Source organism: Macadamia integrifolia, unplaced genomic scaffold (genome assembly GCF_013358625.1).
Source record: "Macadamia integrifolia cultivar HAES 741 unplaced genomic scaffold, SCU_Mint_v3 scaffold1291, whole genome shotgun sequence".
In the NCBI taxonomy this organism is placed as follows: Eukaryota; Viridiplantae; Streptophyta; class Magnoliopsida; order Proteales; family Proteaceae; genus Macadamia; species Macadamia integrifolia.
Window position 1 is genome coordinate 101,257 of NW_024868146.1, and position 19,883 is coordinate 121,139.

At 40.8% G+C, this 19,883-nt stretch overlaps 1 protein-coding gene across 1 annotated transcript; it reads left to right on the plus strand.

The window, feature by feature from the left end:
- Positions 1–12,403: 12,403 nt before the first annotated feature.
- LOC122063317 lies at positions 12,404–13,703 on the plus strand. The gene is made up of 2 exons (XM_042627034.1): positions 12,404–13,077; positions 13,181–13,703. The coding sequence occupies exons 1-2, from the start codon at positions 12,444–12,446 to the stop codon at positions 13,531–13,533; spliced, it is 987 nt and encodes a 328-aa protein (XP_042482968.1). The 5' UTR covers positions 12,404–12,443; the 3' UTR covers positions 13,534–13,703.
- Positions 13,704–19,883: the final 6,180 nt, after the last annotated feature.

Here is a 19,883-nt window from a genome sequence, read left to right on the forward strand (position 1 = left end):
ATGGCATGTTTGAAGCATTGTATGGGAAGAAATGCAAAACTCTGTTATATTGGGATGAAGTTGGTAAAAGAAGAATCTTGGGGACAGAATTGATACAAGCTACATGCGAAAAGGAAAGGTAGATATGATCAGAGATAGAATCAGAATAGCACAATCCAGACAAAAAAGTTATGCAAACAATAAGACAATACCTCTTTAGTTCAATGTGAGAGATAAAGTCTTTTTGAAAACCTCACCAATTAAGGGTGTAAAAAGATTTGGAAAGAAGGGAAAATGGAGCCTAGATATGTGGGACCATTTGAGATATTGGATCGGGTTGGTCCAACAGCATATAGATTAGCACTACCCCTAGAGTTGGAATGATTTCACAATGTCTTCCATGTTTCTATATTGAAGAAATATGTTCCAAATCCCTCACACATTTTGACCACCGCTACATCTTTGGATCTAGATAGTGATCTAAGCTATAAGGAGCAACCTAAAGGTATATTTGATCGGAAAGAGCATTAGCTACGCAATACAACAATCTCCTTTGTGAAGGTAAAATGGAGAAATCACCCAGAACAGGAAGCCTCCTGGGAACGGGAAGATGAAATGAAGAAGAAGTACCCTAAATTGTTTGGGTTACCAAGTATGACTTACAATTTCGAGGACGAAGCTTTTGTAATGAGGGGGGAAATGTGACACATTGATTCAATATAACACTTTCTCTGGTTTTGTTTTTTTTTTTCAAAATTTTGGGTGTATATTCACTGTAAACACCCATGAGACACAACTCATCCACTGGGGGTGACCTAGGGGTTTAAAGGCTTGTTGTACATGCTAAGTGAAACTGTGATTCCTACGAAAGTGAGTTAGGTTTTTTGTTATTTACTTTTTATTCTTTTTCTTTTTGTTTTGGTCGAGGACTAGCAAAGATTAAGTGTGGGGGAATTCTGATGAGCACATTTATGTGTGAAATCTAGGGTATAAAAGCATGCATTTTACATATTTAGAATGGAGCTACCTTGGGTTTTACTCTCTTTTTGTAGGTTTTCTATTTTCAAGGCCATAAGGACTATCAGGCACCGTATCTCCAATTTTACACATAAAAATGTCTAGTTTCTTTTCATGACTGCGAAGATGATGAAATTCTGAGCAAGATGGATGTCTTGCATTAAAAGTACACATTCGTTTTGGCACCCGTACATGTAATTATTCTTTTTGGGCCAGAAAAAGAATAATAGACTAGATCTGAACCGAGATGTAGGCTAGCCCATCTGCAGTTGTCCCAAGGGTACAAAAGAATATTTCAAATGCCAACAAGGATTGATGGACCCACCATTAGTAATTGAAAATTTGTTTTTTTGGTAACAACAACTACTTAGCGTAGTTGGTGAGTTGTGGTGTGCAAAAATCCCATGTTAACCAGGAGGTCTCAAGTTCAAACCTCTTGGCTATTTTTTTTTTCTCTCCTATTTTCCAACCACTTAAAGACCAAAGGAATGGAGGAGATTTCCCATTAAATTAAAAGATTGGTCAAAGCGTAGCAAGAAAAATTTGGCCAAGTGGGGTTTCTTGAGCAAGAAGAGAGAGAAAAAAAAAAAGAGAAATAAATCTTGTCCAAATCGTGTCTCTCTCCTCCACATCATCGACAAAGATGTCCAAATCTTCAAGCAAGCAAATGGAATCCTCAAAGAGAGGAGGTTGTGCACATGTTTAAGAGAGAAAAATAAAAAAAATAAATAAAAGAAAGAAAAAAAAAGAGGAAACCAAAATCATCCAAGGGTGGATCCTCTTGGACGTCCTCCTCTCTCCCCTATTCCGTATAAAAGGGAGTCCACCAAACCCTAAAGGGTTGTCCCTCTCTTGCACTCTTTTTATCTAATTTTTAGTTGTGCTCTCCTTTTAGTTCTAGTTCTAGTTCTTCTTAGTTTTTCTTACTTTAAACACTTTTGTAATTGGTTTTTATTTAATGAATGCAATGTTTTCTTTTTATTTTTATGGTTCATATTATTCAAGTTATTCAAAGTTGTAATAATTTTAATTTCTAGTTCTAGGCTTAGTTCTAGGTGACAAGAACAAGTTGTGGAGCATGTCTATTCAAGTTCAAGTTTCTCTTTCAGATTTGTTTTCTCTAGTACTAGCAATTTCAGATTTGGTTTATTCCGGATCTGGTTTTAGTATTGGTAGTATTTGAAATCTCAATCAAGTTTTCAAGTTCAAGTATTGAAGTTCAAGTAAGTATGTTTCTATAGTAGTCTTCTCACCTCCTTCTCATTCCCTTTTCTTACTACCTTTTCATTCTTAAATTAGGTTTTAAATTTTCAGTTTTACATTATTGCTCTCCCTTTCCCCCAAGGTTCATGGCTAGATTATGCGTTGGCTTTGCCCCTCTAGCTATAGAACCATCCTTTTACTTTGGTTATTTATATTGCATCCCTTTCCCTGAAGCTAAGTAGAAAAGCCCTTATAAGAGTACTCTCTGGTCAAGTAGGGAAACTCATATTATTTATGGTGCATCTGTCACACCCCACCTTAAAGTAGACCCAATTTACCATTAGGAATACCAACAGTGTGAGTAAGACATGTACTTGTCTTACCACCTAACAGGATCTATGATAACAGTACCTTAACATATTCACAATCTCACAACACAAACCAATATAAGCAGCGGAATCAGAGTATAGTAGTGGAATTTATAAATAAAATGGGAAAAACATCTAATGGTAATATAATAGCAATAACTGAATTATTCTGTTACATTCATCCATGACATATACTATAATTTCAAAATATACAATTCGCAACCATATCCAAAAGTATCAAAAGATGATATACAATCTCACAGAGCGGTGTAAGCACAGTGGTCGCAAGCATAGTCTTGGTCGTGTTCCTCCACTTCTGGCATCCACCAGTCACTCACACTGTACTCCGACCTAGAAGATACTAGATCATCCACCATCGGCACCACGATACCTGCATCATCATCTAAAAAGGGGTGTATACGTGGGGTGAGCTTCCAACTCGCTCAGTGAGGGGTGGGAGGATCAAGCACATCCAAGTAAGTTAATAGTAGTAGAAATTTATGATGCATGATTGCAAAAATTAAACACATAATCCATGATGCTTGTGATGCAGTTCATTTGTTTATTATCCACCTAACAATACAAGCTAAGTCTGGTAAATGCTACTACGACACATTAGGCTATATCCCTCGTCTTGGAAACGACATTGACTACGCAGCGATACAAACCCTAGCCATGATTAGAAGCCAATCAATCCCCGTATGCATCCATGGGTCACCTAGCAAACCCCTGATAACCCACTCCTGGCAGTCACGACATCGGTAACACATCGGCCAAGCCGGACAGGTTCCTGCCTCTAGTAAAAATCACATTGTACCGTAGGAGTGGCACTTTGAAAAGGCTTATCAAACATACCACAGTGGGTAATCCAACACCTCAACCCCTGTTGGCAAGGATGCGTAGCATAGGGAGTGATGCCTAACCACATATATACTACATGCCTTCATAATGATACAGTTAGTATAGATTACACGATACCGGAGAGACCTCGGCCACAAAGTGTAATCCATCTGCAAATACAATCCCGGATACAAGATACTAGTGAGAACTTGGCCACAAAGTGAAACCTGAGACCATTAACCTAATCTAGAATACAAATAGCAATTGAGTATGGACTACACAACACCGGCAAGACCTCGACCACGAAGCGTATCCATTTCCAAATGTAGTCCCGGGGTACATGATACCAGCGAGAACTTGGCCATAAAGTGTAGCCCGCGACTACAACTAACTCTAATGCACATAATCAATATATGATTGCATCATACATACGGCAATCATGGCACTGGTACCACCTCTGCCATGCCAGATTCTGTCTCACACACACACATCCAACATACAAATGGCGATCACGGTATCAGTACTACCTCGGCCACACTGGATCCCATCATACATTCCATATAATTCATATCATGATCATAAAATAACAATTTCAATTAAACATATAATTCTAAGCATATGAGAAATTTAATAAATAATAAACATTTCAAATATAAACACAGTCCATCCCTCACCTGTTTCATGATCGGTTGTGTTTGGGTTCAAGTACGGCCACCGATCGATCAATTCAATTCTAGCATCGGGCCACATGCATGTCACTATCCTAGACACAAGGGAAACGTACATTAGTACGCATCATAAACATCAAGAGGGACCCACACAAGTCACCCCTAAAATGTACAGACACTGTCACTGGAAACACCCACCGGAAACAAGGCATTTCCACCAAAAATATCACTCTTGTTTCTGGTGGAGGTGATAGAGAGCACATTAGGCTCATTTGTCCACTGGAAACAACCCACCGAAAACAGCTACAGTGCTTCCTATGCCATATTTTTGGTGGACACAGAAAGGTCCAACTCGAATTGGGACTTTTCGGCTCAGGCCCGATCACCGGGATTTGTTTCATGGAGTTTGTAGGGGATGTTTCTAGAATCATTCTATGTCAAGAAAATTCCATTTCCACTAAGCCATTTGGGAGATACATTGATCGAACGATCGAAACCCTAGCTGGTCTTTTGGCATTACATGTTGCCAGAGCTCACCGGGCTTGGTTTGAGCTCGACAAAAACACTGAGAGGGTAGAACACCCATCCTACAACCCTAACATGATGTGTGCACAAGATTCCATCCATACCTAGCTTTTCCTAGGTCAAAATGAAGAGAGAGAGAGAGGCATGGCGGGTTGTACTTACATCCGACGGTGATTCCAGCAACAAGGCTGCAGCCAGCACCAAGGTAGGCCTTCAATCCCCTTCTCCTTCCTCTTCTTCTTCCTTCCTCTCTTCTTTCTCTCCTCTCCTCCATTGGGCACAAGGGAAATGAGGATTCAACTTATAACTTAAGTTGGCCCTTAGGGTTCGTTTGGTTTGGGCCCCTTTTGAACCAATCGGGTTAAAACAAGTTTTGGGGCATGAGGACCTGCACAATTGGGTCCATAAGGTGTCCACATCAAGAGGAAGATGTGGAGGATGATTTGGGATCATCCAGAACCATTTATGATGTGAGTGGCGGGACCCATGGGAATCGAAACCTCGACAGCAGCCAATGTACCCACCGAAAATAGGCATCGGATTCATACCCAAGCTGCTTCCAGTGGCTTGTTTCCGATGGTCAAGATAGCCTACTGTCTTAATAGCTTGCTGTCCCAGGGTTGGTCTTACACGAGTGGTTGCCCTCGGTCATGCCCAAGGATTCTCGACAATTATGATGCATGCCAAAATTCAAGTGTTGGGAGTTGGGTCACTTACCATCTGGGATCGGAAGGTATGAATCCTCTCCAATTAGATAGGCATCAAATGCATGAACACGTGGGGTCATCTCTACCCCTTTGGCAATGCATAGCCATGAGCCAAAACCCGATTGTACTTCCAATCTCCGATCCGGGGCCTGTCACAATAGTTCAAATTTGACCGGATTAGGGCACGAGTGTAACACTTCCCCCACCTTACAAGAATTTTTTCCTCGAAATTGAACATACCTGGAAAATCAAATAATCCAGGATATTGCTTTATCATATCATCTTCTCACTCCCAGGATGCTTCCTATTCGGGTGGTTCATCCATTTCACCTTGAGGAAGGAAACGGTGCGGTTGTGAAGAACATGGTCCTTTTGGTCAACAATCTTCTCCAGATACTCCACATAAGCAAAGTCCTCATCCAGATCATGGGGTATATGAGTCAAGATGTGAGTCAGGTCCGAAATGTACTTCCTCAACATAGATACATGGAAGACATCATGTGTACCTTCCAACTCTGGCGGCAAAGCAATCCGGTAAGCTACCAGTCTGATCCTCTCCAGTACATCATATGGTCCCATAAACCTTGGACTAAACTTTCCCTTCTTGCTGAACTGCATCACCCCTTTAACTGGGGAGATCTGCAAGAAGACCTTGTCTCTAACACCAAACTCCAGATGTTTCCTCCTAACATCTGTATAACTTTTCTACCTAGATTGAGCTGCCTTGATCCTCTCTCTGATCACATTCACCTTCTCACTGGTAGCCTGTATCAAGTCTAGACCTAAAATATACTGTTCACCAATCTCATCCCAATTGAGTGGAGTCCGGTACTTCCTGCCATATTGTGCCTCGAATGGGGACATACCGATGGTGGCCTGATAACTGTTGTTGTAGGAGAACTTAATAAGGGAAATGTGCTCATCCCAACTATAACTCATATCCAAGGCATATGCTCGGAGTAGGTCCTCCAATGTCTGAATAGTCCTCTTTGACTGACCATCGGTCTGAGGGTGAAGGGCAGTGGTGAAAGCCTATTGTGTGCCCATGGCCTTCTGTACATAGGTCCAGAACTTGGAAGTGAACTTAGGATCTCGATCAGAGATGATACTAACTGGTACACGATGCAACCTAATGATATTATCAACATACAACTTAGGCAACTTGTCTATAGAAAATGTAACCTTGATTGGGATAAAGTGAGCTACCTTGGTCAAGCGATCCACAACTACCCAAATGGCATCTATACCCTTCTGTGTATGAGGTAGGCCAGTGACGAAGTCCATGGTAATATTCTCCCATTTCCACTCCGGAATAGGTAGGGACTATAATAACCCATGGGGCGTCTGTCTCTCAGCCTTGACTTGCTGGCATGTGAGGCATCTAGACACATGCGTCATTCTTCATTCCTCTCCACCAGTAGGAGCCTTTGAGGTCCTTGTACATTTTAGTGCTGACGGGGTGAATGGAGTATGGAGAGCTATGTGCCTCTCTCAAAATTGTGTCTCTCAATTCACCATCACTGGGCACACACAACCTCCCTTTGAACTTAAGGATCCCACTTTCAGTCACTGAGAAATTTGGGTCCTTTTGGGTTCCTTCCTAGCATTATGCTATCAGCTTCTGTAGCTCTGCATCAGTAACCTAAGCTACAGTGATCCTATTCACCAGACTAGGTTGTACCACCAATGCCGATAGTGACAAGGTGACACCCTCTACTAACAGCTCCAAGTCTAGCTTCCTGGCCTCCTTAAGAGATACTCATTGGTGGTCAGTGATGCCAAAGTCAGTGACTGGGATTTTTGACTAAGCGCATCAGCTACCACATTGGCCTTTCCTAGGTGATAGTGAATAGTACAATCATAATCCTTCATCAGCTCCAACCAACGCCTCTGCCTCATGTTGAGCTCATTTTGGGTGAAGAAGTACTTGAGGTTCTTATGGTCACTGAAGATCTCACTCTTCTCACCATACAGGTAGTGTCTCTAGATTTTCAGTGCAAAAATCACGACTACCAATTCCAAATCATGGGTGGGGTAGTTCTTCTCATAATCCTTCAACAGACGGGATGCATAAGTAATGACTTTCTCATGCTGGATCAATACACAACCCAATCCCAGCTTGGAGGCATCACTATAAACAACCATACTACTTGTACTGGTCGGAATAGTCAAAACTAGAGTTGATACCAACTTTTGCCTTAGCTCCTTGAAGCTCTTCTCACAAGCATCAAACCACTCAAATTTTACACCCTTCCGTGTGAGTCGGGTCATCGGAGTAGCAATGCGAGAGAAGTTCTCAATAAACCTCCTATAGTATCCGACCAATTCTAGAAAACTACATATATCTGCTATTCTCTTAGGAGTCTCCCATTCTGGAACTGCATTCACCTTGCCTGGGTTAACCTCTATACCCTTGGCTGAAACAATGTGGCCTAGGAATGCCACCTGTGATAACCAAAACTCACTTGCTGAACTTAGCATAGAGTTGCTTCTCTCTCAGCCGCTGTAGTACCAACCTCAGGTGAACAACATGATCCTCTACACTCTTGGAGTAGACCAATATGTCATCAATGAATATTATCACCAACTTATCCAAGACATCCTGGAATACCCGATTCATCAAATTCATAAACGTAGCCGGTGCATTGGTTAACCCAAATGACATTACCAATAACTCAAAATGTCCATACCTTGATCTGAAGGTTGTCTTATTGACATTACTATCCTTGATCCTAAGCTAGTGGTAGCCCGATCTAAGGTCGATCTTGGAGAACACCTTTGCACCCTACAATTGATCAAATAAATCATCTTATTTTGGGTAAAGGATACTGGTTCTAATGGTTAGCTTATTAAGCTCTCGGTAATCAATGCACAATCTCATACTTCTGCCTTTCTTCCTGACGAACAAGACCGGTGCTCCCCATGGAGACACACTAGGTCTAATAAATCCCTTCTTTAGAAGATCTTGAAGTTGCACCTATAATTCCTTCAACTCTATGGGGGCCATGCGGTAAGGGGCCTTTGACACTGGTGCCAAACCGGGGTGTAGGTCTATAGCAAATTTCATCGCTCGATCCAGGGGTAAACCTGTCAAGTCATCAAGGAATACATCAGGAAATTCCCTCACCACATCTACTTCAGTCAATGGCCTAATCTCTATCTCAGTATCTATCATAGATGCTAAGTAGCCTTGACATCCCTTATCTAGTACCTTCTTCATCTGGAGTGCGGATATAATAATTTTCTTGGGTTTCTTGGGCTTATCCCCTTGGAACACAAACTCATCATCATCACGAGGTCTGAAAATGATAGCCTTCTCTACACATAGCACACTGGTTCTGTATGCGGACAATCAATCCATTCTTAAAATCATATCCAACTCGATCAAGTGAGCATTCAACTCATGGTCACCTATGGTCACTAGACAAGGCTCATAAACATAGTTCAAACCCACCACACTTCCTATAGGGGTGCTCACAGCCAAACATTGAGTCAATCCCTTAGGTGGAATTCTCATCTTCTTCGCAAATGCCGGTGACACAAATGAATGCGAGGCTCCTGAGTCAATTAACACATGTGCAGGTAATAATGATATCAATAATGTACCTGTCACTACACCGGGTGCAGCCTCAGCATCTTCTGTAATCATAACAAACACTCTGCCCTATGGTCTCTGGCCCTGTAGGGGTTGTGCTGGCCTAAGGCCTGAATGTCTACTAATGCCTAGGTGGCATAGTGTAGGGTGCATCACCTAGCCTTCGGTGGGGGTAGGTCCTCACTATGTGGCCCAACTGATCACAATGAAAACATCTCGGGCTCGATCCCGAAGGCGATGATACTGCACTAGATCCGGAGGATTGGGAAGTCTGACTAGCATTAGGCCTCCTAAACTGCACTGGAGTTGGGTTGACGTAGGGCACTCGAAAAGTATTACTGCCTCCTCTAGAATCAGTAGATCCCATTGGCCTCTTTCCCATTCCTTGTTGAGCCATGTAGTTATCCCTATGCCGGTCTTCAATAGACTTGGCAACTTGGACCACCTCAGCATAGGTTTGTAGTTTCAACCCCACAATGGTTTACCTAATACCTGGCCTCAGCCCATTCTCAAACTTCTTTGCCTTGGCTCTATCGCCTCTCAGATGCTCAGGAGCAAAATAGAATAGCTCCTCAAAGCGCTACTGATACTCGAGCACAGACCGAGAACCTTGAACCAACTGAGAGAACTCACTCTCTCTCCTATCCTATAAGCTTTCTGAAAAATAATTCTCAAAGAAGGCCCCTTTGAAGTCTACCCAAGTAGGGTTCGGGTTACTAGCCCTCAGAATAGGCTCGGTGGCACTCCACCAATCATCTACTTCATTCTGTAACTGATAGCCCGCACATAAAATTTTCTACTCAACGGTGCAGCCCATCAATCAAGAAACCTTCTCCTTCCCACCAATCCATCTTAATGGATACAATGGGTCTTGCCCCACCTTGAAGAAACGTGGGGGCCTAAGCCGTTGAAATTTCTCCATCATTTTTGTTAAGCCTGTCCAACCCTCTATATGGACTTGAGCTTGTTCCGGCATCAGATCTTGCACATGCCTATGTATTTGTGCCCCACCAAATGTTTGAAGGGTAGTCGATCCAGCGTGTATTGGAATGGGTGCTGGTGGAGTAGGAGATGCGGGCAGTATATTACGAGCTTTCATTGCCGCTTGGATTCTGTGATCGATCCCAGCTATAAACTGATTCTATCTTTCTTCCACTTCCCGCATCATATTATTCATGATAGACGCCACATCCTAAGCCTTAAGTACGGGCAGGGCTAGAGGTGTATTGTGGGGTCTACCCTGATTCCGTGTAGGGGAAGTGGGAGGCGACGGGCGTGATTGGGATTGAGATCGAGTGTTCTGGCGTGACATGATTCCTGTGAAGGAATTCGATTAGTACACATGCAAAAACAAGGTTGCTTGTAATTGGAACACACGCATACACAGTGGATCCCACACGTATACCACAGTCAACATTAGGGTTAGGGCATGCATAAGTGGGGTCCACACATATTAAGATCCGATCGTGCACACATCCCAAAGAGGCACATCATCAAGGACCAAAATAAAACTTAGTTTTGAAAATTTAACATGACTTATTTTCTTATTGAATTCACTGGAAACAGGGATTCAAACCACCAGAAATATGGTTTAATCCATCAAAAATATCAGTGGTATTTTCGGTGGGCAAAACAGAGGTCAAAAACCTAATTTTTGCTTCACCGAAAATAGACACTGGAAGCATGCCCAGTGTTTCCGGTGGGCTGTTTCCGGTGACACTAAATCACCTTTAAATAGGCTCGAGCCTTGGGTTATTCACACAAAACCCTATTTGCTCTTGTGAGAAAGGTGTGGAAACAGCCAAGGAGTTCTTTTCTACCTATTTCCTGCCTTCCTTGTGTATTTCACGATCGATTGGAGCCGCATTCGTATCCAAGGTATGTTCTCTCTCTCTGTAACCTAGTTTTTTGTGATTTTCTTCACTGTGAGTTTTGCATTCAGCCATTTAACTAGGTGTTCCATTCCAAATCCTTACGAATCATCTTGCAACAATGTCTAGACGCCATGTACGTACCCAATGTGCTCTTATATAAGACGCTGTATATAAAAGAAGTTGGCCAACAACCACTACAACTCATGTCTCTAACCCTACTTGGTTGTCGGGTTATAGGTAGATATATCCAGATTCCAGACTTTGATTTCACCTTCACGATTGCTTTTTTTTTTTCTTTTTTTTTTTAAGGTGCAACATGTGGCTGTTTGGATCAAGAAGGATCTTGCAGAAATTTCAAGAAGCTAGTTCACAAACTGGCATCTGCTGCATCATTGGGTTGATTCTCATTAACCCTTGTTTTTTTATACGGATCCGATAGACCATACATAGCTTCCAGCCCCTTATGATTTAGCATCTTCTTTTTATTTTTTTCTGGGTTATATAGGAGAAAAGGTTTCTCTCTGTTCAGTTGCAGAAATTATTTGGTAATTTAGAATCACTTTGTTCCACAATTTAGTATACTTTGTTAAAATATGAATGAATATTTGATTGTTAATCGTTAATTCTTTATTCTCAATTCTCTTATGTACTCATCATATATATTAAATTTGAATAAATATTTGATTGCATATTATGTAGGTACTTGATATTACTGAAAAATGGTTAGAAAAAAGGATAAGTTTTGGGAACATGTACAATAACTTGGGCCGAGCCGTTTTAAATGCAATTATTGTGAACTTGACTACTCTGGTAGTGTTACTAGAGTGAAAGCTCATTTGGCTTGCTTGACTGGCCATGATGTTCAAATTTGTACAAAAGTCCCTGATCATGTTCAAGCTGAAGCCAGTGCAGAAATGAATTTGAGTGCATCTAAAAAGAAAAGGACGAATGAGACCCTAGAAAGTGGAATTGGCTCCACAAGTTCTCTTGGTAGGAGCATTCATCAAACCACAATGGTAGAGTTGGCTGCTAAACAAGACAAGAAGTCATTAGAAAAGATGATAGGAGAATTTTTTGTTAAGAATAACATTTCTTTCAATGTTATTCAGACAGAATCTTTTATTCAAATGATGAAAGGTGCTTGTGTCTATGGTCAGGGTTTTGTTATTCCTAGTTACTCTACTCTTCGTACCCGTTTGATTCCTGAAGCTAAGGTAGAGATCATGGAATATGTGAGCAACATAAAGTCAACATGGGGTGGCACAGGTTGCACAATAATGTCTGATTCTTGGACTGACCTAAAGAAGAGGTCTTGGGTCAATGTGATAGCTTATTCTCCTGGTGGGGCTGTATTCCTGAAGTGTATTGATTGTGGTTCAAATAGTATTACTGCTGGATATCTTTTTAGAGAAATATCTAATGTTATTGAAATGCTTGGACCACAACATGTTGTGCAATTTGTTTCAGATAATGGTGCTAACTATAATTGTTGTGGTGATATGTTGATTGGAAAATGGTCTCACATGTATCGAACAAATTGTGCTGCACATGGGATTAATTTGCTTTTAAAGGATATCCATAAGCATGTTAGATGGGTGAGGGAAATTATTGATGATGGTAAACATGTAGTGGATTATATACACAGGCACACAGCTATTATAGCCTTAATGAGGGAATTCACAAATGCCAAAGAGATTAAGCAGCCTTGCAAGACAAGGTTTGCTACTAATTTTTTAATGCTCCAATCTCTTATTGTAGTTGAGAATGAGTTAAGGCTATTGGTTGCATCATCTGAATGGAGAGGCTTCCATTGCAATAGAGTTGAAATAGCATTAAAGACTGTTAGGATAATTCAATCTGATATATTCTGGGAACAGGCAAAGGAGGTTATTGCTTTTATGGATCCTCTCATTAGGATTCTTCGCCTTGTTGATTCAGATGGTTCCACTGCATGTTACTTGTATGAAGCAACTATTAGGGCAAAAGAAAAATTGAGGAAGTTAAAGGAGAGTGATGGAGTAAAGTACTTTACCATATTGGATTTGTTTGATACAAGGGTGGAAAAGAATATAATTCATCCTGTTCATGTGCTTGCTGCAGCTTTAAATCCTAATAATTTGTTTGATGGTGGACTTTTTATTGAGACAAATACAGTTGTGCAAGCTCAAGAATGTATTGTGGCAACCATGGTTCCTCAAGAAGATCATGAGCAATTCACTGCAGAAATGGTTGAATATCGAATGAGGAACCCAAATTTGTTCAATATCACAGGAAAGTCTTTAATGAAAACTAACCATCCAAGTAAGTCTGTTAGTTAATTAAGTTTATATTTCTATTTGTATATCATCCTTATATGTGTTTACTTGTGTTAATTTGATATGTATTTACTTGTGTTAATTTGTAGGGATTTGGTGGGAATATATGGGTGGTTGTCTTCCTGTGGTTCAGAAGGTTGCTTGTAGAATCTTAAGCCAACCTTGTAGTTCCTCTCCTTGCGAGAGGAATTGGAGTGCTTGGGACGCTGCACAAACAAAGAAGAGGAACAGGTTAACTCCAGAAATGTTAGAAGATTTGGTATACATTAGAATGAATTCTTTGATGAAGGAGAAGTATGAAAGCCGAGCAATTCAGGATACAAAACCTATTGACCTAGAGAAACTTGGTGATTTGCCTGATGTAAACATTGAGTTGGAGACAGAGAGACTTGAAGAGACATATGTTGAACCTATTCATGATCAACCTAATTCTATATTATGATACACTTGTGCTTTTTTTTTAATGAAATGGGATGATGTAATTTGGATGATACATTTTGGATTATGTAGTTTGGATGATGATTTTGGATATTTAAATGATGTATTTTGGATATTTGAATGGTGTATTTTGGATCTTATATTAATCTTTGGATGGATATATTTTTGATGTTATTTCATGACATAATAGGTTTAGAATTTGAATTGAAATATGAATATTATCTATATTTATTTTGATTGTTATCCAGGTATTTAGAGAATTATTATGTCAATTTATGTCTATATATTGCCCTTTTTTTTACACCGTATTATTTAAATATAAACGTTTAAAACACGTACCGTCCGTTTTTTATTTTTTCCCGTTTTTTTCGTATTTGACCGTATTTTTGACCGTCCCGTTCACGTTTTGATCCGTTTAAAACATGTCCGTACCGAACAATGTTTTTTTGTCGTTCCCGTTTTAACTAACAGAGGTATGGACAGCCACCTCGAGAGCATAGACATGACCTATTGTCTTATGGATAATAAAGTGGCCTCCCTAGAGGCACAGATGCACACGATGGTCTTCCACCTTGGTATCCCAGTGCCTCCTCCAAGAACGCATGGTCTGAACTAGGCTTAGGGCCAAGAACAAAACCAGCAGCAGCAGCAGTAAAAGTAGTGGCATGTTTGTCACTGTAGCTTTTAGGATTTCCATTTTCATGTTTTTATCTGAGTTTGATGTTTTTAGGTTTAGTTGAACTTTTACATTATGTCATTTGCTCCAGTTGTCTGATTTCCTAGTCTTAGGCTAGTTAGGATTTCCTACTTTTCATAGTTTAATTTTATAAAATGTGTAAGCTATGTATTCAAGTTCTTGATTATAATGAAACGGCTTTAACACCTATACTTGTCTCCTAATGTGTAATTGCTATTACTGTTGTCTTGAGATTTTTATTTAATCCTAGTCCGAAAATCATGGTTTGGCTGAGACTATGAGTTAAGGCAGAGCATCGCGCTCTGATACCACAACTGTCACACCCCACCTTAAAGTAGACCCAATTTATCATTAGCAATACTGGCGGTGTGAGTAAGACATGTACCTATCTTACCACCTACCAGGATCTCTAATAGCAGTACCTTAACACATTCACAATTTCACAACACAAACCAATATAAGCAGCGAAATCAGAGTATAGTAGCGGATTTTATAAATAAAATGGGAAAAACTTCTAATGGCAATATAATAGCAATAACCAAGTTATTCTATTACATTCATCCATGACATATACTATAATCTCAAAATATACAATTCAAAACTATATCCAAAAGTATCAAAAGATGATATACAATCTCACGATGCAGCATAAGCACAGTGGTCGCAAGCACAATCCTGGTCATGCTTCTCTACTTCTGGCATCCACCAGTTGCTCACACCGTACTTCGACCCAGAAGATACTGGATCACCCACCATCGGCACCATGATACCTGCATCATCATTTAAAATGGGGTGTATGCGTGAGTGAGCTTTCCAACTTGCTTAGTGAGGAGTGGGGTCAAGCACATCCAAGCAAGTCAATAGTAGTAGAAATTTATGATGCATGATTACAAAAATTAAACACATAGTCCATGATGCTTGTGATGCAATTCATTTATTTATTATCCACCTAACAATAGAAACTAAGTCCGGTAAATGCTACTACGTTGCATTAGGCTGTATCTCTCGTCTCAGAAACGACATCGACTACGCAACGATACAAACCCTAGCTATGATTAGAAGCCTGTCGGTCCTCGTATGAGTCCATGGGTTACACAGCAAACCCCTAATAACCCCCTCCTAGCAATCACGGCATCGATAACACATCAGCCACATCAGACAGGTTCCCACCTCCGACAACAATCACATTGTACCGTGGGAGTGGGACTTCAGAAAGGCTCATCAAACATACCACAATGGGTTATCCAATACCTCAACCCCTGTTGGCAAGGGTGCGTAGCATAGGGAGTGATGCCTAACCACATATATACTACATGCTTTTGCAATGTTACAGTTAGTATGGATTACACGATACCAAAGAGACCTCAGCCACAAAGTGTAATCCATCTCTAAATACAGTCCCGGGTTCACGATACCAGTGAAACCTTGGCCACAAAGTGAAACATGAGACTGTTTACCTAATCTAGCATACAAATAGTAGTTGAATATGGACTACGTAACACCGACAAGACCTCGGCCACGAAACGTATCTATTTCGAAATGTAGTCCCGGGGTACACGATACCAGCGAGACCTTGGCCACAAAGTGTAACCCGCGACTGCAACTAACTCTAATGCACATAATCAATGCATGAATGCATCATACATATGGCAATTAAGACACTGGTACCACCTCGGCCACGCTGGATTCCGTCTCACACACACCGCATCCAACATACATACGACGATCACAATACCGGTATCACCTCGGCCACACCGATTCCCGTCATACATTCCATACAATTCATATCATGATCATAAAATAACAATTTCAATTAAACAGATAATTCTAAGCATGTGATAAATTTAATAAATAATAAACATTTCAAAAATAAACACAGTCCATCCCTCATATGTTTCATGATCAATTTTGTTTGGGTTCAAGTACGGCCATTGATCGATCAATTCAATTCTAGCTTCAGGGCATGTGCCCATTATTGTCCTAGACACAAGGGAATCATATATCAATAAGTGTCAGAAAACATCGGGAGGGACCCACACAGGTCACCCCCAAAATGTACAGACACTGTCACTAGGTGACAGTACTGTCCCTGGAAACACCCATTGGAAACAGGGCATTTCCATCGGAAATATCAGTCTTGTTTCCAATGGATGTGATAGAGAGCACATTAGGCTCATTTGTCCATCAAAAACAGCTACAATGCTTCCTGTGCTATATTTCCAGTGGACACAGAAAGGTCCAACTCGAATTGGGGCTTTTCAGCTCGGGCCCGATCGCCTAGATTTGTTTCATGGAGTTTGTAGGGGATGTTTCTAGCATCATTCTAAGCCGAGAAAATTCCATTTTCACTGAGCCATTTGGGAGATACGTCGATTGAACAATCGAAACCCTAGTTGGTCTTTTGGCATTACATGTTGCCAGAGCTCACCGAGCTTGGTTCGAGCTCAGCAACAACACCAAGAGGGTAGAACACCCATCCTACAACCCTAACATGATGTGTACACAAAGATTCCATTCATAACTAGATTTTCCTCGGTCAAAATGAAGAGAGAGAGAGAGAGGCATGGGAGGTTGTACTTACCTCCGGTGGTGAATCTGGCAACAAGGCGGCAGCCGGCACCAAGGTAGGCCTTCAATCCCCTTCTCCTTCCTCTTCTTCTTCCTTCCTCTCTTCTTTCTCCACTCTCCTATGTTGGGCACAATGGAAATGTGGAATGAACCCTCATTTCCCAACTTATAACTTAAGTTGGCCCTTAGGGTCCGTTTGGTTTGGGCCTCTTTTGAACCAATCGGGTTAAAACGATTTTCGGGGCACGAGCACCCGCATAATTGGGTCCATTAGGTGTCCACATCAAGAGGAAGATGTGGAGGATGATTTGGGATTATCTAGAACCATTAACGATGAGAGTGGCGAGACCCACGGGCATCGAAACCTCTACAGTAGCCAATGTACCCACCAGAAACAGGCACTGGATTCATGCCCAAGCTGCTTTCGGTGGCTTGTTTCCGATGGTCAAGATAGCCTGCTATCTTGATAACTTACTGTCCCAGGGTTGGTCTCACATGGGTGGTCACCCTCGGTCATGCCTAAGGATTCTCGGTAATTATGATGCATACTAGAATTCAAGTGTGGGAAGTGGGTCACTTACTGTCTGGGATTGAAAGGTATGATTCCCCTCCAGTTAGATAGGCATGAAATGCACGAAAATGTGGAGTCATCTCTACCCCTTTGGCAATGCACAGTCGTGAACCAAAACCCGATCGTATTTTTGATCTCCGATCCGAGACCTATCACAATAGTTTAAATTTGACCGAATTAGGGCACGGGTGTAACAGCATCCCTCGGGTTAAGTAGAGATACCTACTTGTGTGCCTCTCTCTAGCTTTTTTCCTATTTTATTTTATTTATTTAATTTTTTAGCATTTTTTATTTCAGCACTTTTACTTTCATCTATTTGCTTTTTAATTGCATGGTTTGAGTATTTAAATTCCTAGATGCGAATGGTTAGGTCGTTCAATTTTTATTACAATTTCAATTTCCAATTTCCCTAGTTGTGTTGGTTAGGACGTTTTTTGATGCATTTGTGTTAGGACGGTAGTTAGAAGTAGATCACTATAATCAATCATTGCACTTTTGCATTACTAAAAGAAGCTTAAAATAAAGTGGTTGCTCTCCTTATGTTCGACCCATTAGTTACACTGATCCGTACCCTTGCGAATACTTTTAAAATTCAAACACCATACCTATTCTTGAAAGATGTCTTTTGTATGTCACTCCCCTTGATTTTCAACTGATGATATCCAGATCTCAAATCAATCTTCGAGAAGGTAGTAGCACCTTGCAACTAGTCAAACAAATCATTAATGCAGGGTAATGGATATCGATTCTTGATAGTCAGTTTGTTCAATTTCAGACAATTAATACACATCTACATACTGTCTTTATTCTTCACAAACAAGACTGAAGCACCCCAAGGTGATACACTAGGTCTATTAAAACCCTTCTTCAATAAATCCTATAATTTTTCCTTTAATTCCTTCAATTTAGCAGGGACCATCCTGTATGGTGCCTTGGACACAGGTTCTGCCCCAAGTATTTAGGTCAATACAGAACTTAGTCTCCCTATCTAGGGGCACAATACATAATTCCTCAGGGAACACATCAGAAAATTCTCTTACCACTTCCAACTCTTCCAATGTTGCAGTCTTTTTAGTGGTATCCTTGACACATGCCAAATAGGCTTCACACCCTTCTTCTAAAAACTTCCATACTTGGGTAGTAGAGATCAATAACTTCCTAGCCTGATCAATCTTGTGCCCCTGAAATGTAAACTCATCTCCTTCTCAGGGTCTAAATAAGATCTTCTTTTCTGCACAAAGTACACAATCTTGATATTTTGACAACCAGTCCATGCCCAGTATCACATCAAAATCCCTCATATCTATGAAGATTATATGAGTTATCATATCTCACCCACATATCTCTATGATACATGGCTCATATACATCCTCTAAATCCACAATAAATTCAGTAGGTGTACTAACCATCATCTTATGTGCTAAATTTTTCGGTTCTATTATCAATCTTGAGGCAAAATGAGAGGACACAAAAGAATGGGATGCACCAGAGTCAAATAGTAAATATGCTGGTATCATAGAAACAATCATTGTACCCATCACTACTCCAGGTGCAACTTCAGCTTCTTCAGCTATCAATGCAATCACCTTTCCAATTGCCTGTGGCTTCTTGGTAGATGCAGATGAAGAAGTCACATTGTGTTCTCCAGACTTTCTTTGAGGATAAAACCTTGCATAATGTCCTAGTTGTTGACACACATAGCATCTCACATAAATGGGCTAAGTAGTGGTGATGGCTGGCTGAGATTGGGCAAAAGCTTGACTTGAATCTATCTTCCTAGGTACAATAGCAGAAGAAGTAGCTCCCTTTGCAAACCTCCCAAACTGTTTTCCTATGATAACTGTCTTGGCTCGTCTTGCTACCTGAACTTGATAACTTTCCCTTTGCTTGACTTCAATTGACTTGGCAATTTGGACCACCTCAGCATAAGTCTGCAACATCAGACCCTTCTCTAACTTCTTAGCTTTTGCTCTATCATTCTTTATGTGCTCAGGCAAGAAGTAGTATAGGACTTCAAATTGCTGCTAGCACTCTAATACTGATTTAAGCCCTTGCATCAATGCCATGAACTCAGCTTCCTTACTGTCCCTCACACTGATAGGAAAGTAATTTCAATTGAAGGCCTCTACAAACTGTACCCAGGTTGGTTGTGGATACCTGGCTAATAGTATGGGTCTAGTAGCCTTCCACCAAGCATGGGCTTCATTCTGCAACTGGTAACTGGCACACATAATTTTTTGTTCATCACTGGAACCCAATACTTCCAATTCCTTCTCAACTCCTTCTATCCACTTGGTAGGAACTAATGGTTCATGACTCACTCCACTGAAATATGGGGGCCGATACTTTTGGAAATTCTCCCTCAATTTTCTAATATCATTCCATACTTGCACTGTTGGAGGGGTTTTTGGTGTCTGCCGTCTTGTAAGGGTCCCCATGGCTAGCACTGCTTGGGATGTATGCCCACTAGTGGTATGTACTGTGGTTGGCACCCCATAAGCAAACTAAGGATAATGGA